Source organism: Mustela lutreola, chromosome 8 (genome assembly GCF_030435805.1).
Source record: "Mustela lutreola isolate mMusLut2 chromosome 8, mMusLut2.pri, whole genome shotgun sequence".
Classification (NCBI taxonomy): Eukaryota; Metazoa; Chordata; class Mammalia; order Carnivora; family Mustelidae; genus Mustela; species Mustela lutreola.
The window spans coordinates 92,595,964-92,623,140 of NC_081297.1; the positions used below are offsets into that span (position 1 = coordinate 92,595,964).

The 27,177-nt window shown below is 39.3% G+C and overlaps 1 protein-coding gene across 1 annotated transcript in view; it reads right to left on the reverse strand.

Moving 5' to 3' along the window:
• PTPRO (protein tyrosine phosphatase receptor type O) overlaps positions 1-27,177 on the reverse strand; it is a 246,623-nt gene that overhangs the window by 24,616 nt on the left and 194,830 nt on the right. The window contains exons 13-19 of the mRNA XM_059185967.1: positions 23,715-23,854; positions 20,935-21,067; positions 18,902-19,022; positions 14,453-14,521; positions 12,002-12,085; positions 5,845-5,880; positions 742-823 (exon numbers count right to left, since the gene is read on the reverse strand). Coding sequence (XP_059041950.1) covers positions 742-823; positions 5,845-5,880; positions 12,002-12,085; positions 14,453-14,521; positions 18,902-19,022; positions 20,935-21,067; positions 23,715-23,854 — 665 coding nt within the window. The remainder of the gene's footprint in view (positions 1-741; positions 824-5,844; positions 5,881-12,001; positions 12,086-14,452; positions 14,522-18,901; positions 19,023-20,934; positions 21,068-23,714; positions 23,855-27,177) is intronic.

Consider the following 27,177-nt stretch of genomic DNA (forward strand, 5'->3'; position numbering starts at 1 on the left):
ACTCCTAATCCTCCCAGTGAGGGCAGTGGTGTTAGCTGTGTCATCAAGGTGACATCATTGTGTAGGGAAGAGAGTTGGAGGCTTCAGTGAATTTGAAAGTGTACATCCATCACAATTTTCATCACCATTATCAGAATCATCCAGACCTCTATTTTTTTTCCTGAGTTTAGTGTATGTGTCCTTATAGAAAGTTTCCTTTCTTTCTGAAATCCCATCCTTGCCATAGATGTCCAGTTCACACCAAAGTTCTATTCTTTGAGATACAGCATTTGGTGTGACATCTACAACTTCTCCCATACTTGCGTGCAACAGGTGACTGAGCTGGGCTCTGTGTGGAATTTCTGATCACACAGGTGGGTAGTATTAGGGGGTTTTGTATTTGATCATGGGTGAAGTTCTTCTCATCCTTATATTCCTTCTTAGGATATCCACACAAGGACTCCTACTGCTTCTTGCAGACCTAAGATATCCCCAGCTGATGAGGGACTTGGCAGATTGACTGATTGGTTGTTTGTTCACCCCACTATCCACATTTGTTCTCTCTTTTCCTCAGTGGTGCCACCCTAGCCTGACGTGCAAAGGGTGCACGTCCTCACTCTGCACCAGCCAATGAGACACCACCATGCTGCCCATGATGAATCTTATTGCAAGCCCAGCGAGCTGGGAAATAACACCAGTCCCCAAATGCCAAGACCCATGCCTCATCTACCACAGAAGGTAGGACATACTTGATCTACTCACCTCAAACTGAAGAGAAAATTTATAGTCAGAGTCTTTGGCCATATCCTTGATGTAGGCGTCAAAGTCATCCAGTTGAACTGGGCTTTACCAAACACAAAGAAATATATGTTTAAAAAATCTGGTTGGCAGCTATCTATACTGTTTAATGTCATACTTTTCAAACATGAATGATTTTCTTGGAGAAAAAAACAGTTTTACTTGCTCTTTTGTTGTTAAAGTAATCAGTTCCTAGTATGTTGTGATTAAAAAGAGGGCCTTATATATATTTTACTCCCTTGAGAGGGGAAAGAGCTCTAGATTTTCAATCGGCTCTAACTCCAGCAATAAAATATTATATATATGGGATGCTTGGGTGGATCAGTCAGTTCAATGTCTGTCTTCGGCTCAGGCCATGATCTCGGAGCCCTGGGATCAAGTTCTTCCTTGCTGAGCAGGGAACCTGCTTCTCCCTTTGCCTGCTCTGCCGGCCACTCCCCCTGCTGTGTTCTTTCTCTCTCTGACAAATAAATAAAAAAAAATCTTTAAAAAATTATATATATATGCATGCTTACATACATACATGTATATATGTTGTTTCTAGAAAATTTGGATTGATGGGAAATCACAAAGGATTAGAGTTTGGAGAACTGAGATATGGTTTTATTTTACTTATTGTGTGATCATGGAAAATTGAATCTTGTGAGATTGAAAGTTCTCCTCTATAAAATACTATGGTCATACTTACCTTCTAATACAGTATATTAAAGAACCTTAGAAGTTTAAACAGCTTTACAAGTATAGGCACTGTACTGCTAGCTACACTGTCTTCTCAGGGCAGAGCAGGGTCAACGCAATGAAGCACATATCCAGAAAGCTTCTAGAGCCTCGTTCTTTGAGAGCCATGTTTAGAGGCTTGTGTGTCTATAAAACTATCAAAAAGGCTCAAAGGTACAATCAAGTAATGCATCTGAGCTTATGTGTCTATATCTCCAGCCAAAGTTCTCACCTCTTTCCTTCTTCTTTTTGTGAAAAAGAATTATATTTTATTTCCTACAGTTTTCCGTAGCTGCTTATCTTTCCTGGATTACCTACACCAACCTGCTCACTAAGTTTCACACGATGCTGAGCTCTGGCAACTAGTCCAAGCCTTTCCACTTTGGCAGAATCCACACAGAGACCTTTCCCTTAGTCTTACTGCAAATTTCTCCACTGTATCCTCTACCTGTGGCCTTATGTCCTATTAGCAAATGCATAGTATTATGAATAGCTGTTTGTTTAAAGTTGTTGATTAACCAATATGACAGATTATGTTAAGATTTTAGTAGATTTTAGAGATTTTTATTTATTTATTTGACAGACAGAGAACACAAGTAGGCAGAGAAGCCGGCAGAGAGAGAGAGGACGAAGCAGACTCCCTGCTGAGCAGGGAGCCCATGCAAGGTTCGATCTCAGGACCCCGGGATCATGACTTGAGCTGAAGGCAGAGGCTTTAACCCACTAAGCCACCCAGGTGCCCAAGATTTTAGTAGACTTTAAAGGGCATTACACATCCCAGATTACACTTGAATGTTAACTGTTTCACTTAATAGCATTAATGACTTGTTTCCATAAAACACACCCCAGAGCATACATATTCACATATGTTTTATTGCTCGGTTGATCCCTGAAGTAGACAACTAAAGACAACTGATCCCTGAAGCAACATCAGCCCCATGCTTCAAATGGGACAGCCAAAGCTAAGTGAGTAAAGTGAGTAGTTCAAGATCACATGGCTCCTCAGCAGTGGAATGTTGACCAGCTCTGCAGGACAATATTTCTGGTTAAAGGACATACCCACGTCAAATTTGCCACCTTCCAAGAGAATGACTAAAGATGGAGCTCCAGTCCTAGAATGAATTCCCTTAGACCTGCCCTCTCTGGCTGTTGTCTTTGAGCAGTGCATTGACCTTAAGGTTGGGCTTAACGATTCTAGCTTTCATCCTGTTACCAGGAGAATGGAAGCACAAATAGGGAAGGCAATCTGAGAAAATATTTATGGGTAGGAAAAAGCAAAAGGAAAAGAGAGACAGAGAAAGGGCCAGGAAACAAGAGAAGGAACATCAGGGAGAGGGGAAGTGGGAAGTATGGTAAAGAGGAGCAAAACAAGCCAGGTGGGAGGAGCGATCAGGAGGATAAAGGTTTAGGGAGAAAAGGGAGAAGAGAAGGTAGAACAGAAGACTGGTAAAGTGAGAATAGGTAGAAACTGGAAAAGGGAGCCACAGGGACATGGTGGGGTAGGGATGGCTCTGGGAGGGAAAGAGAAAGGGTAACGAGAAAACAAATAAAAATGTGGGGCAGGGGCTCCCCCTTTTATTTTATTATTTTTTAAAGATTTTATTTATTTATTTGACAGAGACAGAAATCACAAGCAGGCAGAGAGGCAGGGGGAAGCAGGCTTCCTGCTGAGCAGAGAGCCTGATGCCGGGGCTTGATCCCAACACCCAGAGACCATGACCTGAACCGAAGGCAGATGCTTAACCCACTGAGCCACCCAGGTGCCCGGGGGCTCCCCTCTTTTAGACAGGTTTTTAGAGCAGGCCTTTGGAGAAGGAGGGAGGACCAGAAAGAAAATGAGAAAAAGGAAGGAGGAAGCTGATTTGACATGACGTGATGTGACGTGATGTGGCTTGTGGGCAGGGTCAACTACAACTGTACTTTACCCAGACTTTTGTCCATGTCTTGCTTTTCCTCCTCCCTGCCAGGTCTTGGGAGGAGCAAGACTGACAGTGGCTCCCATTTTGGTCCAGAGACCCTGTCTTCTAACATGCCTCTCCACTTCACTTAACAACCCAACCAAAAATTTTGGACAACAAAGTCTGTTCCTATCAAATCATTCTTTTCAGGTGACACTAGCTCTCTTCTATTTTGGTTGATGTTGTCTCTCCTACATCAGTTGATATATGCCAATGGAACACACACTGATTTGAAATGGGTTTAGGAAAAAATTATTCTGTTATCTGCACCTGAAAAAAATCTGTATATCACTCAAGGCTAAATAGAAATATTTTGCATCAACTTTTTTTTTAATGTACTCCACTAGCGTGAATGCCACAGATTTTTCTTTTTTTAATTTGACAGAGAGAGAGGGATCACGAGTAGGCAGAGGAGCAGACAGAGAGAGTGGAGGAAGCAGGCTTCTCAGTGAGCAGAGAGCCTGATGCGGGGATCGATCCCAGGACCATGAGATCTTGACCTGAGCCAAAGGCAGAGGCTTAACCCACTGAGACACCCAGGCACCCCTGCCACAGATTTTTTTTAATTTAAAAAACATTTTTTTAATGTTTAGTTAGTCACCATATGGTACATCATTGGTTTTTGATGCAGGTGTTCGAGGGATTCATTATTTACATATAATACCCAGTGTTGGTTATAACACATGCCCTCCTTAATACCCGTCACCCAGCTACCCTATCTATCCCTTCACCTCCTCCCCTCTGAAATCCTCAGATTGTTTTGCAGAGTCCATAGTCTCTTCTCCCCCTCTGATTCCCTCCACTTCAGTTTTCCCTTCGTTCCCTGAATGTCCTCCATGATAGTCCTTATGTTCCACATATGAGTGAAACCATATGGTAATTGTCTTTCTCTGCTTGACTTATTTCACTCAGCACAATCCCCTCCAGTTCCAGTCATGTTGATGCCAATGGTGACTATTCATCCTTTCTGACAACTGAGAAATATTCTAATGTATATATGGACCACATCTTCTTTATCCATTCATGTGTTGAAGGTCATCTTGGCTCCTTCTACAGTTTGCCTATTGTGGACATTGCTGCTATGAACATTGGGGTGCATGTTATCTTTTCACTACATCTGTATCTTTGGGGTAAATACCCCCTAATGCATTTGCTGGGTCATAGGGTAGCTCTATTTTTAACTTTTTGAGGAAACTCCATACTGTTTTCAAAAGTGGCTGTATCAGCTTACCGTCCCACCAACAGTACAAGAGAGTTTCCCTTTCTCCACATACTTGCTGACATTTGTTGTTTCCTGCCTTGTTAATTTTTGCCATGAATACCACAGATTTGACTGGAATCCCTAATTGCCTCCTAATAATTCATCAATATTTTATCCTAGGTAAATATCAAGCATAAACTCTAGGTATGGAAATGTTCCACTCTTTATTTGCAGAGTTTTAACTAATGGCCTGGAGGTGACAATCTAATTAGACCTTTGAAATCAACTGATGGGTAATTTTTTGCTCCAGAATCTTAATTCTTATGACTTAGCAGTTCAGTAGATAAGTGAAACCAAGGCTAGCTACAATAATTATTCTTTTCTATTTATTACAAAGACTTCCTGAGACAGCATTTCTCAAAGTACTGATTATAATATCAAATAGAGTAAAAGCCTTTCCCCACACTAAGCACAGCATTTCAAGTATAAAATGGCAAAGATTTTTGTACAACTTTGATTTAGCGAGCTATTAGAGGTTTTCTCGATTTAGAATAGCAGACCTCCTCCAACAAGACTTTCATAATTCCCAATAGTGCATTCTTTCTCAGTTTTCATATGATGACAATTTTCCTTATTCCTGACTTGTTTTCTGTGATACACTTTCTTAGTGGCCTCTGCCACCTATACATGTAAACACCCCCACACATAATGGTTTAGCTGTTGAAATATACACTTGCTTCTTTTTAATGTTTTCTTTCTTTAAGTAATCTCTATACACAATGTGGGGCTTGAACTCATGACCCTGAGATCAAGAGTTGCAGGCTTCTCCCACTGAGCCAGCCAGGGGCCCCTACATTTGCCTCTTTCTTAAGCATCCCTCTTATTGGAAGACAAGCAATCATTTTGATTTGCGAAGTGAAGATCACTGGGAAGAACTTTTAAAAATGTTTTTTTAAAAGAAACAGTAAGAAAAACTTGCCATATTATATACTTCAAAGTTTCTAAGACTAATCTTGAACGTTTTTACCACAAAAAGAAACAGTAATTATGTGACAGGATGGAGGTGTTGGCTGAATGCTACAGTGGGACTCATACTGCCTTATATCAGTGTATTAAATCAACACATGGCACACCTGAAACTTGCACACTGTTCTAGGTCAGTTATATCTCAATAATAAAAAACCAACTTACTTAGTCAGTTTCCTCTTCTTTAAACCATTTTTACTCCTGAGAATTAAAAAAAAAAAAAAGACAGCTTTATTTGGGCAAAAGAATTGATTGACATAATGATGAAACTTCAAGAGCTTTAAATAAGTACATCAGACACCTCAATTTTATTTGATTTTTATTAAACATACCTCCAGTTTGTTTAATTACTTTTCCTTAAATGAGAAGATAATGATAATAATTTTAGATTCACTTCTTAAACAGTCTATTAGATACAGGAACGTACTTGTACTTTAGATTTTGGGTTTGCCAAATACTAAATTCTAGAAATAAAATCTCTTGCTACTAGGGGTTAAGTGGCTGAAGTATTTTATAAATAAACAGAAATATATGTTGCCTGAAAACTCTAAGATCTATAAGTGAGAAGGAAAGAATTGGGGAATAAAAGGGAGACCTACATGTCTGGGAAGGTGGACATGTTTGTTGTCAAAGACTCAAAGAACCTTTTCAGTATCTTCCTGGGAATGTGACTTTGTGCTCTCCATGTTGGCATGTATCTTTTTTTTTCTTTAATTTTTAAGATTTATTTATTTATTTGAGAGAGAGTGTATGTGTGCACAAGCAGGAGGGGCAGAGGGAGAGGCAGATAAAATCTCAAGCAGATTCTGTGTTGAGCACAGAGCCTGATGCGAAGCTCGATCTCATGACCCTGAGATCATGACCTGAGTGGAAACCCAGAGTTGGATGCTTGACTGACAGCTCCACCCAGGCGCCCTGGCAAGTATCATAGAATTCTATTATGGCATTGTTCTTACTCAACTTTGAGCTATTTTTTTAAGCTATCTGAAGAATTGTACCTATTACTTACTACTTCTTAATTCATTGTTATTCTGTAAGCTCAAACATGAGCTTACAATGTGACTGCAATGTTAATGCATGCTTCGGTTAATTACATTATTGGGGGTAGTTAGGGTAATCGTTTTCAACCAATAAGAGATAACTGACTTAAGTTAATGAATGCGAATATGGTCTCTGCTAAAACACTCCATTACTGTATTTTTATTGTTTTATATAAATGACAAATATTGATATGATTATGAGTAACAGTTTTTACAAATAGTTTCCCAAGGTCTTTAAGTATTGATAGAAGCACTCAAACTTGCAGAAAATAAGCCATCTGTAGTAAATAACCAGTGTGATCTGAAGACTCTCATGTGCCAGAATATTTATTATATTAAAAATTCTGGGGGTGGTTAGGTGGCTCAGTTGGTTAAGGAACCTGACTCTTGATTTCAGCTCAGGTCATGATCTCAGGCTTGCAAGATTAAGCCCCGAGTTGGGCTCCCTGCTCAGCTTAGTCTGCTTGAGAATCTCTCTCTCCATCTCCCCCTCCCCCCTGCTCATGCTCATTCTCTCTAAATAAATAAACAAAATCTTTAAAAAAATAAAAATTAGAATTGTGAATATCCGAGTACCTTCATTTCTAGAAAGTCTGTAGCACAAGGGAACACTGCTTCCTCTGTGCCCTTGTAGCGTGTTGTTCACCGACTGTCTCTCCCAGGGTCTGTCAGTTGCTTCTGTGCTCCTTGCTACACAGTCCTTCCCCCTACCCCCGCCCCCCCTACAAGAGCTGAGCACAGGTAATAAAACACACTGTGGTGCTCAATAAGTGTTTCATGAATTGGGTTGAAACATTGCTGTGTTGCCCCCACAATTTTACTTAATGATTCAATGAGGAGTTTGATACTAGACTCGGGAAGTGGAACTGGTGGATGGATAGGAAGTTACAAAGGGCAGGGAATTTAGGGGAAATACCCATTTAGGCAAGTGGTGTTTCTGGTTCTCATTTCCTGGTTGCAGGCCGTTTTTATTTCTTCCTACTTCTGAGTGACAACAATCCATTCCATAGCTATTTGTTCTCCCTCATCTTCTGTCTTTCATGTTTGGGATGTAGAGGGAACAGACATTCCATTTTTTATTTTGGCTCTCCCTCATCCCCTCAAAACACCACTGTGATGTTGGACAGAGTTGTATCATCTAGGCATTTGGGAACCTAAATGAACAGCTTTTGAATAATTTCTACTCAGCTCTTGTGAGGGGCAATGTGGTTAACTTTAGGAATCCCACGTTCACTTTGTATCATGGGAGCTAAAGACTTTATTGCTTTATGACAGAGGAATGTTTGCTGAGATAACTAACGGTTTGGTGAAGTCAGGAGGCTTCCAAGATGTTTGGTGATTGAGAGTGGGAAAGGAAAAAACAAATCCCAAACCAACTTTTCCTATCTAAACAGACTTAAAGGGAAACTGGGAAGAAACAAATGTATGTGGGAGAGTGACACTGAATAAATTCAGTGCTGAAATATTAAGCTGCTACTATTCAACAGCTGTGTAGAAACCTGATTCCTGGGAGACAGTCACTTTTTTTTTCTTTCAAACTCATTCATTGATTGAATTTTACATAGAACGTAAAATTCTACCACATGTTTTCAATAACTTAATGCCAAAAGTGTATGTTTAAGTGTATGTCTTCATGATTTGTGTACAACCTTTATGTTCTGCTTAGATTTTGCAGAATTCCCAAAGATTCCAAATTCTCATAGCCTTAGGCTGTGGGACAAGAACAGGACTGAATTATGACACTCCACAACCATGCAGATGGAATTCTCCTACCTTTTCAATTGTTGTGCTAATTCTAAGACTTAAATTAGGGGACGATTCACTTTTAAACATGTAAATAAAGTTTTTGCCAGCCATTTGGACATCAGGACTTTATGGAAAGAGCTAGTGTGTGTGCCTGTTATCGTGAACATTTGAGGTGATGTTTAGGGTGTCATCTTGTCATTGCAAAAGATTTTTTGAGTCATTGATAACACACATAGACAAATAGCAAATAGGCATACACAGTCATGCACATCTGTTAATTTTCTCTTTTAGTTTTATCAGTTAGGGAAGGTTCAAAATCTTAATGACTGCAAGAAGTTAAGATGCGTACGTCCTTCATGGTTATGAGATCTTGGAAAGCCGGACAGACAGGAATTCATTGCGAAGGGGAATATGAAAAGAGGCAATGGAAGAAGCCTGGGATTTACAATGACTAACAACAAACCAACAAAACCACCCTGAAACAACCCACAATACTCTAACTGTCCCCAACTTCTCAAGTGCTACTTACTTTTTCATGAGCTAACTGGATATCATCCCCAACTCTTAAAAAGGCGTTTAGAGTTATATCATTCTCTGAATAAAATATGCAATAACCACAAGGAAGCTGAACAGTTTAAACTAAATGTTGCTTCATGGTTAAAATGACAACTGTGGCAGGTTTCGAGCAGGCAGATGGATACTTCAGCAGAGCAGGAGGTGACTATGGCGTTAATAAAAAAAGTAGTAACAATGAATCCAGATAGAGCTGGTCCGAAAGAAATGGTTTTCTCTGATCAGGAAACCCAAACTGAGATGAGGGTAGCCAGAAATCCTGGCAGAACACCATCTTAAGACTAAGCCACCTCGGGCACTGGTGACCGGTTCCGGTTTTGCTATTACCCTGGGAGAAGATTCGAGCAACACGATGAGAGAGAAAGCGTCTCCTGATATCCACACGGACCACTCATCAGGAGGATTTAAAAAAATTAACGGGAACATCTATTCCCACAAAGTCGGCAGTTTAGAGAAGAAATCAGGCTGTGTGTGAGGAAGGAGGTGGGTGGGTAGCTCTGTTTTGAGTGGTTGTTAACAGACGAGGTGAAATATGAAGTAGACGCATCTGGAGGAGGTTTAAAAATGACTATCTAGGAAATGAAAGCAGGGGGAAACATCCACGTGTTACTAGAAGAAGAGAAAAGTCGCCAACAGTAGGGACCTCGGGTAGCTTTGGGAGTGCTAAGCTAGCTGTACCTGAAAAAAAAAACAAGGATCGTGTATTTTCCTTTTGTTATATCTGACCTAGCACAAGCCTTGGGCTGAAAACAGAGTTGATGTTTAGTGTATTCTCATTGGTTTCTATGTGTCTGCCTTACTGAAAGTGACAGAAAGCCTGGGGCTCCATGTTTTGCCTTCTCTTCTCACCTGGAGATAACCATTTACAGTCTCAAGACCATTCTTCTAAAAATGACTGAAGGGTTTTTTTTTTTTAAACAAACAAACAAATAAACAAACAAAAAGACTCTAAGCAAAAACCAAACAAACACAACTACTGAAGGGCTCCCCCCCCCCCCCCCCCCCCGCTAAGTTGGGTCTCATGCCAGTTGATCAGTACTATAAATAGACTGTGAAGGGGTTGTTGGAATTTGAAGATGTGTGCATCAGGGGGACCTATTAAGAAAGACATGCAAAAAAAAGCACAGGCCTGATATAAGGGTAGAAACTATACTGTGGGAAAGTCAGAGAATTAAGCAGAAAAATTAATACAAGAGCATATGCATCTTTCTTGCTTGTGTTTGAACTGTTATCATGGAGGGTACTTTAAGGGTATTGGGTACAAGTATTCTGATGATAGGTAGAATACTTGAGAATGATTAATAGGTGTTGAGTGAAAAGTGATGCATATTTTGAAGGTCAGAAAGGAATTTTGGCACTACTCGTACCTGAATACTATCTGATATCAAATACTTAAAATACCGTGTTGGCTATTGTAAAACCCTATACTCAAAACTGTTATTAAAACCAACTTGGATTAACAGCGAATGAGTCCTCATTATCTAGGACATTCTTCTGATTCCATTACTTAGCACATCAGTGTCTACCATGTTTCAACACTTTCCTCTGTTCTCCAAAAAAAAAAAAAAAAATTTTTTTTAAAACAAAACAAGCCCCCCCCCCCCCCCCATGCTGGTATTAATCTCTTTTGTGAGGAAGTCCTTTTTGGTATTTCTTCCATTGCAACTTGAAATCCTAACCTTGCTGGCTGTGTTTATTCTGTCCTTGGAGGAGCTGAGGAACATTTGATCAACTGCCTTTTGGAATAAATAACTCTGTAGATTGCTTTTCATCTTTCACTCTCCCCCCGCTCTCCCCACTCAGGCGCCATTTTTCCAGTTCATGAGCTATTTTTTTTTAAAGATTTTATTTATTTGACAGACAGAGATCACAAGTAGACAGAGAGGCAGGCAGAGAGAAAGAGGAGGAAGCAGACTACCTGCTGAGCAGAGAGCCCGATGTGGGACTCCATCCCGGAACCCGAGATCATGACCTGAGCCAAAGGCAGAGGCTTTAACTCACTGAGCCACCCAGGAGCCCCTCATGAGCTATTTTTATTGCTTTTTTCCTAAGTCCTTCTGGAATTGCCCATATATCTGGATCTGTCTGTACATAATTTAGTACCTAAACACCTTGGATACTTCAGGACAATGATTTTTGTTTTTGGTCAGGAAACTACTACCTTTTCTCCTGTGGCTCAGTAAAGGAAACAGTCCTTCTAGATATGTTAGTCCCAGATTTTCAAATTATTGTTATTAGATTTTATGCAAACTGAAAAGGATACTATTTGAGATTTGATTACTAAAATGATTTAAAAGTTAAGAAAAGGAGAATTTAAAGAAGCTGCTTTTTATGGAGAAAAGAATAGATTTTGCAGACTCTGGGGATTGGAACCTAGATTCTCTATATAGTGGTATGATGTTAAGATAATCTCCTTAAGCCTCTATTTCAATGTGTCTAGGATGGGGCTGTGCAGAGTTGTGGGGACAATTAAATAAGATACTTAAATAATGAAGCTTTGCACTCAGTTGCTCAATATTCATTGAGTTAGCATTACTATGAAAACACTAACACCGCAAACAAACAGTATTCTGCACTTCTCTACCTAAATGCATTTCTTCCGTTTTGGAAATACGAGGATCTCTAACGGATGGAGATGGTAAGGAAAATGGAAAGCATCATTTACAAAGATGAGAAGCCAATGCATTGACCGAATGAAGAAACAAATGACTTGTAATAAATGGAAGAAAAGCTTGCCAAGAACATCCCAAGGAGAAAATTTTAATTGGAAAAACATTATAGTTAGTTAGCATGTTGGTACCAGAAACTCTTTTAATCCATTTCAACACATGATTAATAATTTTAGATGCAGCCCAAACACATCACATAATTAAAGAGAATTTTTCCTTTCGGTTTTACTTCTGGAGAGCTAACTTTATAGACTTTGTGTTACGTAAACAGTAAAAAAAAAAAAAATCACTTACCAAGGATTAATATAAAATGCCAAAAGATAATCAGTCCAAAGACATGAGGGTAGCAGGGTTAAGAAAGCAAATATACTCCTACGCCTGTGAGCATTAATAGATATAACAGATGTAAAGATGAAAAAGTGGCAAGAGTTAGTAACATAAACTGTGAACAGATATCAGTAAATCACCTACCGGGATCAATTAAAATGACAAGCATCTTAATTACAATCAAATATTATTCCATCCGAAACGTGAGGGTTTACATGCTCTCATATTGCCAACACCAGTTTTATTCACACACATCCATACGGTAATCAGATATATTCCTTTCAACTTATTTTGTGTCGATTAGTCTGCTATTAAGTGATTACATTTTACATTCAGTTTAATGAGGCTCTTAAATGCCTCATTAATTATCTCCAGTCTTATTCTTGGATATTATTATCTCTGCCATGCTTGAACCTATTTTAAGGAACCATTATAGCATCATTTGATCACTAACAGCGGCTTGTGTGAGGAAAAATCTACCAAAGGTCAGTTTCCGCCTTTGCTGATTCTGGGAAAGACCTCAAGCTTCTGGGGCACATTCTTATAAAGCTGCACTCTCAGGTGTGACTTTCTATATTACTTTTAGTTTAAGTCAATTTATCATCGCTGAAAAATAACCCTTAAAACAGAGCTATGGGAGGATGCTCAGGTATCATTGATTCAAGACAAGTAGCTCATGAACCTGCCTGGTCCGTAATATGACTAATATTGAGCTGAGTGAGAGCAAGAGTATTTCGTCATACTTTGTTTCTAATTCAGTCTACTGGTCTAAAAAGTGGGGTGTGAATGAAATTTCAGGTATTTAAACCATGTGCAAAATAGAGCATTCATTAATGTCGATTTTAAAATAGCCTATGTCTGAGTCTATAGCTATACTGGGAAGTAGGAGGAGAAATGCTGTCACTTTGTCACTTTAGTCACTACAAGTTTCCACTGAGAAATCTATTCTGTCAGTCAGAACAGGCTGGTGCTGGCAAAACTGTCTTTGCCAAGAGCAGGGGGAGAGTTTTGTAGATTTTCTAGAAAGGTCCTGAAGTGAATTCTCTTTTGCCTTAGCTTTCCCATAACTGGTGTCCCATATTCTATCAATTGGGACTGAGTGTGCAGTTAGTCAATACACAGACAGCTGCCCTGAGTCCCAGGTATGATTGGGTCAATTTCTAGATGTGCTGTTCTTCCCTGCTTTGTGACTGGGCCTTTTTAAAGGGCAAGCCAGACAAGGACCAGTGAATTAAGTTTCTTAATCTTGGCAAGACTGTTAATATATTTGAAGAAACCTAGAAAGAACTGTTTACTAACTTTTCACCATTGTGGGGTTATGAGTTTTCCTTCTTCACAGTTGGATTAGTTGTAGTTAAATAGCAAAATTCCATTCAGGCTAAAATTTAAAAATAGTACAACATATTGTCTTATTAAAAAGAATCCTATTTCAAGTAGACTTTCCACTGCTAGATGTTCATTCAGGGAAGCAGAAGTTATATTCCAATTAAAGCCCTCCCTTTTTCATGGATTCTGTAAAGTTTCTAGTCTCACCTATCTATTTCTTGAAGATCACCATTTTGGAAGATTAGGAAAACAAGAAAAAAAAAGACCATTTACCAAGGATTAACATGAAATGTATCCATTTAAATTAATGTGCTTTGCATGGTGGCTTGCAAAAGAAACCAACCTGATCATGTAAGCAGTGCTGGCTTTATATTAAATGGTGACTTCATTAACAGTTTTGTTGGGTACCCATTGGCAGTGCACAGGGGATAGGATTGTTAATTCTCACATATCAGTGTTAAGGTATAATATCAATTTAGTCTCCTGATAATGCTTTCTAAATTCTCCAGATACCTCCTCCTTGTAGGTCCTTAACACTCAAGCATGAGGAAAAAAATAAAATAAGGCCAGGTTTCCCCATGGGACTTTACTGCCTTTGCTCTTCATTTACCTGTAAGTCTAAGAGTCGAGAGCCCTGGACTGAATATATCCCCTCGATTCTGAACAGAAGTAGGGGCTAATATTCTCAGGCACTGAAATGTCAGTTGGAAATAGAGATGCTGCCCTGTCTCCTGCTGCCTCGCTGGGGTCTGTTCTGTGCCTTTCTCACCACTTACTCCTTCAGTGTGACTCCTGTATTGAAGCCCTTCTTCGGCAAGGTTTGGGGCTATATCCATGCCTGTGTTAGTCCTTTGTTTAATACAGTGAATACCCAGCAGACTTAGACATTTTCTCTACCTCATAACATAGTAAACCTACACAAACTAATATATTCAGTGATTAAAATCTAACCTTGGAAGGTCCACTCTCTCCAAAGTTGTGAAAGCACAATCAGACAAAACCATGTAACCCTCCAAAAGAGTAAAATAAAGTCTGGAGCACACACACAGCATAGATAAGCTATCTAGAGGCTTGTTCCAAAGTGATGCTCACCAATTGTATGGAAGCTTTCCATCCCTCTCCAAAGATGCAAAATTGACAAAGGTTCCTGCTCCGCATTCCCTGTTCAAAAGGAACCACAACATCAAGGTTACTGCTTGACAGAGCACTCTTTTACCTTGACATAAAAGAAAGTCTCTACTGGCTTATCATCACAGCATTAAATTAAAAAATATAAACTGATATAAATTCCATGTGTTCCTCTTTTGCATGCAATGTAAAATAGAAAGATAAAAATGTTTTTCATAAGGTTGCACATGCCCTAATCACATTATTTGAAGCCAAGAGGATTTGGTTTACAATCCTTTCCAAAGGGCACTCGTGATCCTAACATAAATCTTTGAACTATTTGGGGTATAATATTTTCCACAAAGCCTCCTAGCCTGTGGGTTTTCTGTTTTCAGCACATATTCTTTGTGGGGTTGATACTGAAGCATTTTGATTTCTTCTTTAAAATGGTGGTGGATCAAATTGGATTTTTTTTTTCCCTCCAAAATGTTCCCCTCATGTCAGGATGCCCATGAGATTAATCACTTGAGGTGAGGGTAGAAAGAGTGAGACATACTGAATCAGAGTGGCTCATGCGGAGCCTCTTATCCAAAAGGTTGCTTATTAATCTGTCAGTAGAAAATATTGTTAAAGTTTGTTTTTTTTCCAGAAGTGGAAGGCAAAGTTATACATATTCTCATGCCTTTTCACCTTTGGCTAATGTCAGGGATAAACAACACAGCTCACCAGCACTCCTGCATCTCATTTCCCCCCCTAGATGAAATTGATGGATTTACTCAGAATTGAAGCAGAGATTTTGACATTATTGACACATCTGCTAATCACTTTAACGATCTCCCTGTTCTTATTACCATGTTCTGAGAACCGTTTTCTTCTTTGAAAAATGATGTTGTTATATCATGCTGTGTTAAAAATTACACATCAATTCATTTTCCTTTGTCAATTTCTCATATATAAGAATTATTTTACCCTGTAATTCAAAGGTTCTTATCTGGGGTTCAAGGATGGAATTTAGAGCTCCATGAACATAGCAGGGGAAAAGCACTTTTGTTTTCACAACCTCTAACTGATATTTAGCAATTCTTTTAATTACTAAAATAGGCAACAGGCCACAATAATACCATCAGTACCGGTGAAATTGCTAACCACAGAAACTACAGATGTTTTTCTATAATGAACCTGCTGCAGATGTTGCAGTATTGTTCATAATCATCACTCTGATGAAATTATGAGAGGTATTAGACACCCTACTACATATTATCTAATATATTAATAAATGTAATGCATTTGTTTTTTAAATGCATTACATGCATTTTCTTTTTAATTCTATGTATTTTATTTTTTGCACTTAAAAAGAAAACATTATTCTTGGAAGAGCGCCACAGGCTTAAACAGATTGCTGGAAAGGATCATGACACAAAAAATGTGAGGAATCTCTGCTCTAGTGGCCGGCTGGCCGAAGTAGAACCACTTCTAATCATCTTGCTGCATGCACCAAGAGGGCTCCTGAAATGGTACCCGTCACCACACTTATTACCAGCCCTGCCACTATTTCTATTATGAGCTCACATTTGCTGCGTGCTTTCCAGTTACGGCGTCCTTGCTTCTCACCACCACCAATGTAGGGGCTATTCCCATCTCTTCCCCCTGTTCCCAGGATCTTTGCTATACACTTTGTTACTTTATACACTTCGTTTGTTTTCCTTGAAATCCACTAGATGACTCTGGCCAGTCAGTCTCCTTTGCTCTTATCTTTTTTTTTTTTTTTTTCCTCCCCGAAATCTTAGTATTACATTGTTCTGGTGCTTACTGCCAGGCCTTCTTCTTTCATCTCTGCACTTGCCCTCGGTCAAGGAGAATTTCATCTGGTCTATCGCTTTAATACCACTTACACGCTAACAACTCCCAAGCTTGTGTCTTCAGGGCAGTCTTCGCTCCTGAACACCAGACTTTTATGTTCAGATGCCGACCCCACACCTGCACTTGCAGGCGTCTCAAACTTAACATTTCCCAGACGGAAGTCTTGTCGCTCCCACTGTAAGGGCCTGCCCCTCCCAGAGAAACTTGCCCTAACACCACAACTCTGGAATCCTCATCTGGAATCCTATTTCTGATGATGGCAACTCTATCCTTTCGGTCGTCTGTGACCCTTATTAATTTCCATTTCATGTACGATCTGTGAGCAAATCCCCTTACCAAATGCCTCTATTTTCAAACTATACCCAGTATCTGATCATTTCTCCCCACATTCACGGCTGTGATCCTGGACTTAAGCATTACCAGCTCTCGTCTGGGTTACTATAATGGCTGCCCCCATTAATACGCCTGCTTCGCCTCAATACAGACTGTTTTCTCATGGAAGCTGGCTCTTCTGCCCCAAGTCCTGCAGTAGCTTGACTCAGACTATCAGTGAGAGTTGTAGGCTCACAAGGCTCTGTGTAATTTGACGTTGTCTCCTGCTGCTCCCCCCTTCATTTCCTCTACGTTAGCTGCACTAACCTTCCCACTACTTTGTGAACATGTTCCCGCCTCAGGGCGTTTCCACCGGCCCTTCCCTCTATTGGGCATACTGTTCTGCCAGAAAACACATGGCTAACTCCCTTATGTCCTTCACAAGTTTCCTCAAGTACCATCTTTTCAGTGAGACCTATCCAGCTCCCTGAGCTCCTGTCTGTATACTCCAGACATCTGTACTTCTAATTTCCCTTATCTGTTCTATTGCTTTTCTCTTACTGTTGGCTCACAAACCACATAACCTTTTTACGTATTATCAGTGTAATTTATTGTCTACCTCCTCTGTTAGAATAGGAGCTCCATGAAGGCAGAAATTCTTGTCCATTTTATATACTCTCACATCGCAAGCATCTGGAAGAGGCTAACACATAGCAGGTGTCTATTAATATGTATCAAAATAGCCATTAATATTTGTTCAGATTAATGGACGAAGTTTCAGTGACCTGCACAAGGTCACATAGATCGTAAATTAGGATCTGATCCCAAGGAGTGTAATTTCAGAGCTCTCTATATGAGCCCTAGTGTGGTACCACCTTCCTGCCTATCCTTCTAAGATTAGTTTAAATGCCAACAGTCATAAGCTTGATTTTTATATTCAGAACCAATCTCTTTTCTCTATGTTCAGAGAATTCCATTTAAAAAAAAGATTTTATTTACTTATTTGACAGAGAGAGACACAGCAAGAGAGGGAACACAAGCGGAGGAAGCGGCAGAGGGAGAAGCAGGTTTCCCACTGAGCAGGGAGCCCAATGTAGGACTCTATTCCAGGACCCTGGGATCATGACCTTGAGCCGAAGGCAGACGCTTAACTGACGGAGCCACCCTGATGCCCCAGGGAATCCCATTTTTATCTCCTTTTTGGGGTAGGTCAGTTTATACCTTTAAATATATTTCTTTATGTACATATCTCCAGCCATGTTCTCAATTTCCTAGTAGACAGCTTGGATGTCTGATTTTTATTTAGTTATGCCACATAAGACACTGATTAGATCATTACTGGATTGATAAGTTTATTTATCAATAAATAAACTTATAGAACTCTGAGAAAGAAAAAGGAAGTTGATAGACAATTCAGCAGGCTAACACTGGGTAAATATAAATTTGAACCAAATTTCCCAAACCCAACAGTATTTGAGGCAACAATTTTTAAGAGAATTGATGGATTTTTCTGATAATATAGGGGACCACTGAAAATACTTGAGAATGTGCTTTGATAAGAAATGCACCGGTGGCCAAAGGAATAGGGAATCTCTAAAATCATAAATCAAAAGTATTTTCTAGCTGCAAGAAAAATGAAAACTGTTTGAACTCTGAGTAGTAGGAACAAAACTAATAGGGGAACTCCAATGGACCTAATCATAAAGTCTACAAATGTTTTCTGATAAAACCGCTTTGGCAGAACTGATGAAGAGAGGGGCTTTTTTTCCTTTCTTGTGGTTTCTTCATATATTCACTCTTCTTATGAATCTGAGTAGCCAGAGATCTTTTTTTTTTTTTTTTTTTTCAAAGTATGTTTGAAAGTATCCAAATGTCATTAGTGGATCTCTTTGCATGGGTCTCTTAAAATCACAAGACTGAGAGTGAGAGGTCTGGATTGGTGTAAACAATCCTTTGCTTTGTCATTTCCATGATTATGTTTTCTAAAATAACTTTTAAAAGTCTACTTCGAAAACACAAAACAGACACTGAAAACCAAAATCAAACTTACCGCTATACAACTAAATATTAAAGTATTTTAAATTACACATTAAAATATTTTAATATTATTAAAATAATTTTAAATGACATTTATAAATTAAATTATGAGTTAAAATACCTGAAAGCCCTGCTGTACAATTTTGGTCTGCAAAAGCAGATCTGTAAGATAAATTAAAATATTTTAAAGCCCTTGTGTAAAACAATCAACCAAACTGACCTTACCTGGCCATCTGGAGATGCTTTTTCCTCAGAATGATAAGGGTCACGAGCAGCAGTCCAATTAACAGAGTGCTGAGGATGGCCAACACTGAGATGACTACCACATTAGGGTTCATCTCTGTAACTGAAGAGAAAAGCCATGCATTTTCATTATAACTTCCATTACACAAAACTAACCCAACCACTCATCATTTTCCATTGATTTTTAACACCACTGAACATAGAATGATGACAACAACAGTGACGGTGATAGTTTCCCACACCGACAATGACCTCCTCGTGGTCAAATACAACCTCGTCAAGTAGGTTGACAAATGGTGTTCAGACGCCTGGCAGGATTGTGTTCATCCCAAAGCATTACATCCCGAATGTTCTTATCCCGGAGAACTGTGCAATGTGAATAGTGCTTGGACCATAGTTTAAATTCCTTTGAAACTCAAAAAAAAAAAAATCTAGAGGTCATTACCATGTACTATGACTGTTTAGGGTTTTCAGAAGTATAGAGAGTGGCAGGTTTTCATTTTATGCCTATGACTTTAAAGTCAGAAAGCACAACTGTATATTACGCTTACAACGAATAATGTATATGAAAAAGGCATTAGCAAGCTACCATCTGCCACAGCACTTAACACATCGCTAGAAGCAGGCATTCTGATGATCTGTAACCATATGTTGAGAGGTTTTCCATCTGCACAACTCAAGAGATTAAACCTATTAATAAGGCATAGGGTCTCCTTAAGAACAGGGCTATGTCCCTTCCCTCTACTTACATGGAGGCTGTTATGGCACATGCACATCCGAAGTGGGAATATATTTCAAATGTTTTCATAAAACTCTTAACTGGAGAAGGACCAGAGCAGGGGAGAATGACACCATCCTTTGCATTGACCATAAAATCACAGAACTGGGAGCGCGTTCAGTCCCTACGTCTCTGTGGGTTTGCCACTTCCCATTTGGGCCAGCATGACTCCCACTCTTGGGCAGAGTAACTGAACAGAAGGAACATTAGACTCATGGTCAGGAGACCTTTTTCAAGGTCTAGCTGATATTCGGAGAAGCTATTTTATCTGTCTCTCCGGGCTTCATTTTCCTCACTCGTAAATAAGTTGAATAATACACCTATTTCACCGGGTTACTGTAGCCATGACAAGGAATAGTGAACAGGAAAGGCTACTTGGAATGGTGTCCAAGCACACAGAAGTGAGAGACTATTAATATCCTTTGTGAGTCCATTTTTGGTCCCCTTTTCCGGAAAAATAAAAATTTAAAACAGAAGACAAACAGAAGGTGACTCTCATCATCACTGAGTAGAAACACACATGATGAATGCGACAGAAATGGAAATGCAGCCAGTGAAGGGATCACGTGACACTGAGAGTGGTACTATTACACAGGTGTCTTCGAGGGTGATCTCGGACTGCTGAGTCAGCCTCCAACAACAAGGCAGTGACACATATAACTCAGAAGGAAAAAAAAAAAAAAGGAAGCACCATTTTTCTAGAGTTTTCATTATTTCTAATTCCACAATACCAACATCCCCCCCGCCCCCCGATATTTGGCTTGATTGGGAACTTGCCCGTTTTGTCCCAGGAATTTAGCAATGTCATCACTTGACCAGGAATGACTGAGGGCCCAGGAGACCACAGGAGAGCCCGAGTGGATCAGGATACTGTGGCCACCGCTGGGGAGGATGATGAGGCCTGTGGAGTGGACAGGAGTAGCTCTCAGCCACACGGTGGATATTAGGGCTTTCAGCGCTTCATTTCTGTGTGTCAATACAGCTCAACAAGGGACGTATATTTTGATTGCAGTTTTGCAGACAGGAAAGCAGAGGTTCCTAGATGGTCAATATCTTTCCCTCAGTCACACAGGGAGCGAGTGCAGTGATGGGCTCCCTGTCCCCAGAGCCTGAATGTTTCAACAGAACATGGTTCTAATAAAAGGATAGACCATCTATATTTGAAAAGACAATGGAAGGAAAATCTAGAAAGATAGAACTTCCAAAGACACCAGATTCCACGAACACAAGTAATTACCCATTGTTGAGACGGCTATGAATGTGGGGACACTGGGGCTGTTGTGACTGAAGCTGGTGACACTACAGTTGTAGGCAGTGGCGGGAAGGAGGCTGGAGATGGTCACAACGTGGGAGGAAACAGCAATTGGTTCCTGGAGATGCAGAACATAAGATGAGTGTCATATTATCGTCATCTGTTTTGTGTTTTTTTGGTCTGTTCTTCAGAGTTGAGTGGGTAATACATAACAGAGTAAAGCGTTTAAAAGATGCAAAAGGACAGCAGTGAAAAGTAAGTTTCCTTCTTTCCCTACTTTCTATCTACCCAGTTCTCCTCCACGGAAGGCGCCGTTGTTGTCAGGTTTTTTTTTTTTTCCTTTCCATCTATATTTTATGGATGTGAAAACACAAGATAGATCTAAGCAAAACCTAAGTGATAACATGGTTTGCATGTTTTACCTTGGTTATTGGTATATTTTGGTGCTCTTCCCACATCAACACAGATAAAGCTGATTTATTCTTCTTAAGGGGTGTGCAGAAATTCACTGAAAGGACCTACTTTATTTAACCGGTGCCCTCTGAAGAATGTCTCAGTTGTCTCTGATTTTTTGCTATTACAAACCATGCTACAGCAGACAAATTTTAAATTATGAGAACAAACATATATGCACACACACATGCTTAATACACATATGTGTGTATGCATGTGTACACATACAGATTCATACACAAACCTGTGTGTGTGTGTGTGTGTGTGTGTGTATGCATATGCATGGATGTACATACAGATGTGGGTATTTGTTTTGCCCCCAGCCGAATGATGGGCCCAAAAGTTGAATATTTTTCAAAATTTTGAAATCTACTGATAGATTGTCTTCTTTTAAATTTTTCATTTTTTGAAGATTTTATTTATTTATTTGAGAGAGGGAAAGAGAGAGAGCATGATGGGTATGGGGAGAGGCAGAGGAAGAGGGAGAAGCAGACTCACTGCTGAGCAGAGAGCCTGATGCAGGACTCGATCCCAGGACCCTGGGGTATGACCTGAGCCCAAGGCAGACACTTATCTGACTAAGCCACCCAGGTGTCCCAACAAATTCTCTTCTATAGGCATTTTCCAAGTTATCCTGCTGTGTGTGATGCTGTGTGACAACATCTCTTCTCCTACACTCCTTCCAATCTAATATATCTGTAAACTCTGAGTTTTTCCAATCTAATTAGAGGAAATTGTACCTCATTAGAGATTCATTTTGCATTTCTTTTATTGTGAGTGAACTTGATCATCTTTCCATATGTTTAAGTGTCTTTAGTGTTTATTTCCTATGAAATATTTGTTTTGGGTTATTTGTCTGTATTTTTTTCTATTTTTAGTTGCTCTTTGTATATTAAGGACATTATCCCCTTTGTCTGCATTCCCAGCTTTTAAACAGCATCCGCCAAAGTCACGGCAACTTTGTGTTCTCAAAAACATTTAATATTAACATATTCTTGAGTAGAACAAATTGTTAATTTGATGGGCCAATTGTTAGACCAGTGACAACTACCACAGTACAATATAAAAATATGAGCCAGCATAACATTCTTTTCCCAAACAGAGATCTGAAACACTCCTGCCTAAAGAGATGAGAGCCATCAGAACTTATTTCCAATTCCACCTCTTTTACTCATCTATAAAAGAATGATTCTAAGGAAAGACTTTTGCTAGCAAGACTCTGTTATAGTAAGTAGCTGCATAATCATTATTTTCTTAAAGGGAGGCATTACTGTAGCTGTAGAGAAGAAAATCCGCTACTGGCAAAGCAGTTATTTGCAAAAAAGGATTCTTAGAATAGAAAAAAAAAAAAAATGAGCTCTTCAGTACAGATCAAAAAAGAGATGTTTGTACAAGAGAATATCAAAAGAGGAAAGAAATCAAAGCAAATTATCTTAACGCTCATATGAAAAGATTTCTACTCCCAGAAATCCTTTCTTCTTTTCAATCTCATGAACTGCATTATTTAAAAAGCATCAATTATTCATGTTCACAGAATTAGTCTGTACACTGCGTTTTGTGATATCCCTCACTAAACTTGACCTTTCCCTTCCATGTCTGGCTATAAAATACTTTTTTTTTTTTTTCCTGTGGTTTTGTTACCCTTGGAGCTACTGGTTCTTCTCTCTCCTTCCCGTCGGTTTGACCTGGTGAATAACTCAGCAGTCATTCTATCTATTTGCGATTCTAACTCTTTAACAATCACCTCTCTCAGCCTTCATTTTCTCAAGCAAAATTGTCCTCCTTACTAACTAGAAGCAGTCCCTTCTTTAAATTCTCTTACTAGAATGGACCTCTCTTTGGCACCTGCATTTTAACTTAATTATTTCTAGACTGATGTAATATCCATAACTACATGAAAACAATTTTAAAGTATTGACTCTACCATTTGTATTGCACATAGTGCCTTTCACATAAATGGCAATCAGTTCATATTTGTTAAATTATATTTTATACGGCAGTGTCTATCCCTTTGGTCAATTTATTGGCAATAGGAAAAATAAACCCCTTTCAGTTTTCAGTATGACCCACTAAGGATGAGGGACAAAAGATACATGCAGAGATGAAAATCAACATTGCAATTTGCCAAATTGGTTCTAATTTTTAAGGCTTGCCCTAAGCTGACTGTTAATTTCTATCACTGAAACACAAAAAAACAGATGAAATTTTGTTTTCATTTTCTATAGTTTCAACAAATATAAGACTTTAATTTACTCAGATAATTAGCCTTAATCAAAATGAACTCAGACAAGGACAATCAAAAAGCACAGTACCTGGAGTTTTGTTTCTTGACTTGAGCCAACTTGTTGACAGAAGACTTCAAAGAAATCAGCTACTCCCTCTTCCACCCACAGCAAAGTCACTGAAGTCTGGGTTTTATTCACGGCAAACAGTGATTTCGGAGGAGCCGGTTCTGAGCAAAGGCAGAGTTTTAAAAAAAATTTCATTTAATTTAATACATTCTTCCTTCTTTCACCAATTGGCAGGATAAAACAGGCAAAAAAAAAAAAGTCCCAAATACAGGTAATTAAGAAATGTTATGTTATTGTTATTGTAACAATAACATGATTTATTATAATATTGAAATGTTATTTCGAGTTATTGTAACATCGAAATGTTACATTATTGTTTTTGAAATATGTCCCAACACAGTCATCATCTAACTTGGAAGGCAGAATAATTTGCCTTTTTCTCCCCCTTCCATTTTATACTTCCCTTTTTAGAACACTTCTGTTTTCTACTTCAGCTTTATTATATCCATAATCTATTAATAGTTTTGGTGTCATCTGCACTGGAGGTAAGCATTGCCTTGGTAATAAAGAACTTTCTGCAGGAGAAACAAAAATCTATACTTGAATGACTGAAAAAAATGAATGAAAGTGGTTTGCTCCCATCTAACGGAGACATTCAGTCTGGTACTTAGCCAAAAGCCTGTCTTCCTTTTCTGGAGACTATTTGGAATAATTCAATCCAAGGAATGGCTTCTTGAAAATTTAGTCGAAATTAAGAGGGGGGTAAAGCTAAGTAGATAGGATTTTTTTTTTTTTTTTTTAAGAAGAGGATTAATGGAAGGGGACTGGATGGTTAATAAAATGTTAGAGGACTGATTTCTTTATCTTCTTCTTTTAGACATTTAATCTTGATCTATAAATTAATCCATTAGTCAAGCAAACTGTGCCCCTTCGTACTCATTTCCAGTAAGTGAGTCACGGGATTTGTTGGCTCGAGACCAAACCCCTGCCGGTTCTCCAGTTTTAGGAAGTGGTCTTGTGTCTTGTTCCCCCATACCTGAATCTCTCCTACTCTCCTCTCTGTGCCCTGTCATTTGGGTGTTGTCTTTCTCTTGAATTCCTCTAGTGCTCAAAGCGTTATGCCTGAACCCAGATGCTTCAGCCAGAGTCCTTGCTACCCTGTCAGTATGTTCTTGTTTGGACATACTTTGGCTAGCTGTTGGGTTCACAGAACATCATACGCTGCCCATGTGCGTGCCCTGTCAGGCAACTATGCACGCTGTGTGTCTGTTACTTGGTTTCCTTTTAATTATTTGTCCCATGCTTCCAAGTCAGTTCCTTAGCTCCTGGATATCAGCAGTGCTTGAAGAAGCCCTTGGAGGCCACTCCACTCCTTTGACATGTCCGTGATCTCTGCGTGGGAAGGTCTGGACCTTCTTTCTAGAATATCATCATCGTGGCCCTATTCAGAAGCACGTAGTATGTCAAACCATCCTTCCTGTGATTTATCGCAGGCAACTTAAATTTGTGTCCTACTAAAAAGAAGCAATTTTCTTTCCAGAGACAACTCAATGAGGTTTGGCTGAAGAGTTGAAGGAGGAAAGGGTGTGGGGGTGTCTTGTGCAGGTGTAATTCACAGCAGATGTCAGGACCCCTTGTTTGCAATGAGTTGTCCACTCCCCCAAACGTTGTACTATGTATTGTTTCACTTCCCCTCTGATGAAAACTGTTGATGAAACGTGGGGTCAGCTTCCACTGCCCACATCCTTTATAACTGTCACTGTGAAAAGGGATGAGTCAGAGGGTAGTTTCTCCAGTGATTCTGACTCATGCAGAACTTGAATCTTTGGAAGCAAGTGTGAGGTTGTCTGGGGCAGAGATGGATGATTTTTAGGCTGAACCTTGGTTGTTTCTCTTTCCAAAACACACCCTCACAGTGAGTATCCTGAAGTGATTAGATTCCCTAGGACGTCTACGTATTTTTTTTTTTTTTTCCTGATGGGTAGATAAACTCAGGTTAGCTATCCATTGTGAACAATTCTCAAGTCCTGATCTCTAGCTCCCACCTTTTACCCATGTACTTCCAATCACCTACCATCCGTGTTTCCTCCATGAGCAAACCCATTCATTCCCTTGTTGGGGCCAACAATCTTGAGGCTCTCCTCTGGCTTCTCAAGTTCAGAGAACATACTGTCAAATTCTTGTCTTCTCTTCCTTGTGTCAATTCTTTTTATTGTATTGCATGTTCAGGCTTTTGACCACACTTGATCAATCATTACAACAGCCTCTTCATTCTTTTTTCCTGCTTTTAATCAGTTCTTTCTTCATTTGTCAACGAGAGCTTAAATCAACTTGAAATATCACTTTGCTCATGTTAAGTCCTATCTGGGTAATCATCTATTGTGATCGATGTCTATTGCATCAAATCCAAATACGCCAAGTTTGAAAGATCCTACTTACATTGGCAACAGGCCACATGTTACCCATTCAGTTTCACCTGTCCCCTGACCCCTGGTACAGCCAGTTTTCTCACTGACTATCATACAAGCAGTACTCTTTCTCAACTCAGTATATCTTTTCTTCTGCTTGGATCATCCTAAAATCAGGAAAAAGCCTTCTGCCTGAAGTCTTATCTGTTGATTCTGTCTCTTAATGATCTATCCCTTCTCTGACCTTCTATTACCCTATTTGATCTATGTGAGGAAAGTCCTAAATCTCCTAGGTCCTACTAGATGCTTTAAGAACAGGGGCCATGTGTTATAAGTTATTTTGTTTTCACCTTGAACTAGTCACCTGCAATTGTTCAATAAATCTTCTCTATTGGCTTATTTAAACCATAAGTCAAGATTCATTAATCAGAGTTATTAGGACTTAAGCATCAGGCAAGACCAGTCACACTAGGGCTATAGTTTGATGTTCTCTGTCTTTTTACAGTGATCATATTGGTAAAATTATCAGCTGTCAGTGTCATGAATTACAAGAGTTCCCAGTGGTCCAAAGAATATGACTCAGATACTTGAGTAGCAGTTTCTCTGGGTCTGGCTAAAAGAATATGGATCTAGGTGATAAGTAGGATCCTCGGGAACATCTCCAAAGGGTCTGGGACCTTTGACCAGCCACGTAACAAAGTTTTCTTTTCAAGTGGTATATAGTGGCACTGGATTATTCCAAGGTCACTATACCCATTATCACTGCATCCTTTTCTGATAGACATATGCGTTTTAGCTCCTCAGATCGAGTAACATGCACAAATGGCCTGCTTAAGGGCTGTTTAGGATCTCTGTGACAGGTATATTTCCTTACATGTACTGGGGAGAAATTGCACCAACTATTCCAAAGGAAACAAAGAAAGTCTTTGCAATATTTCATAAGTGGAGGTGTAACTGGATTAATTAAGTTTCACTACTCAAGATAACATCTGCCCCAGGAAATGTATTAAAATCTTAGTAGTATACTGTCCAACACAGTAGCTATTACCACATGTATCTATGGAGTACTTGAAATG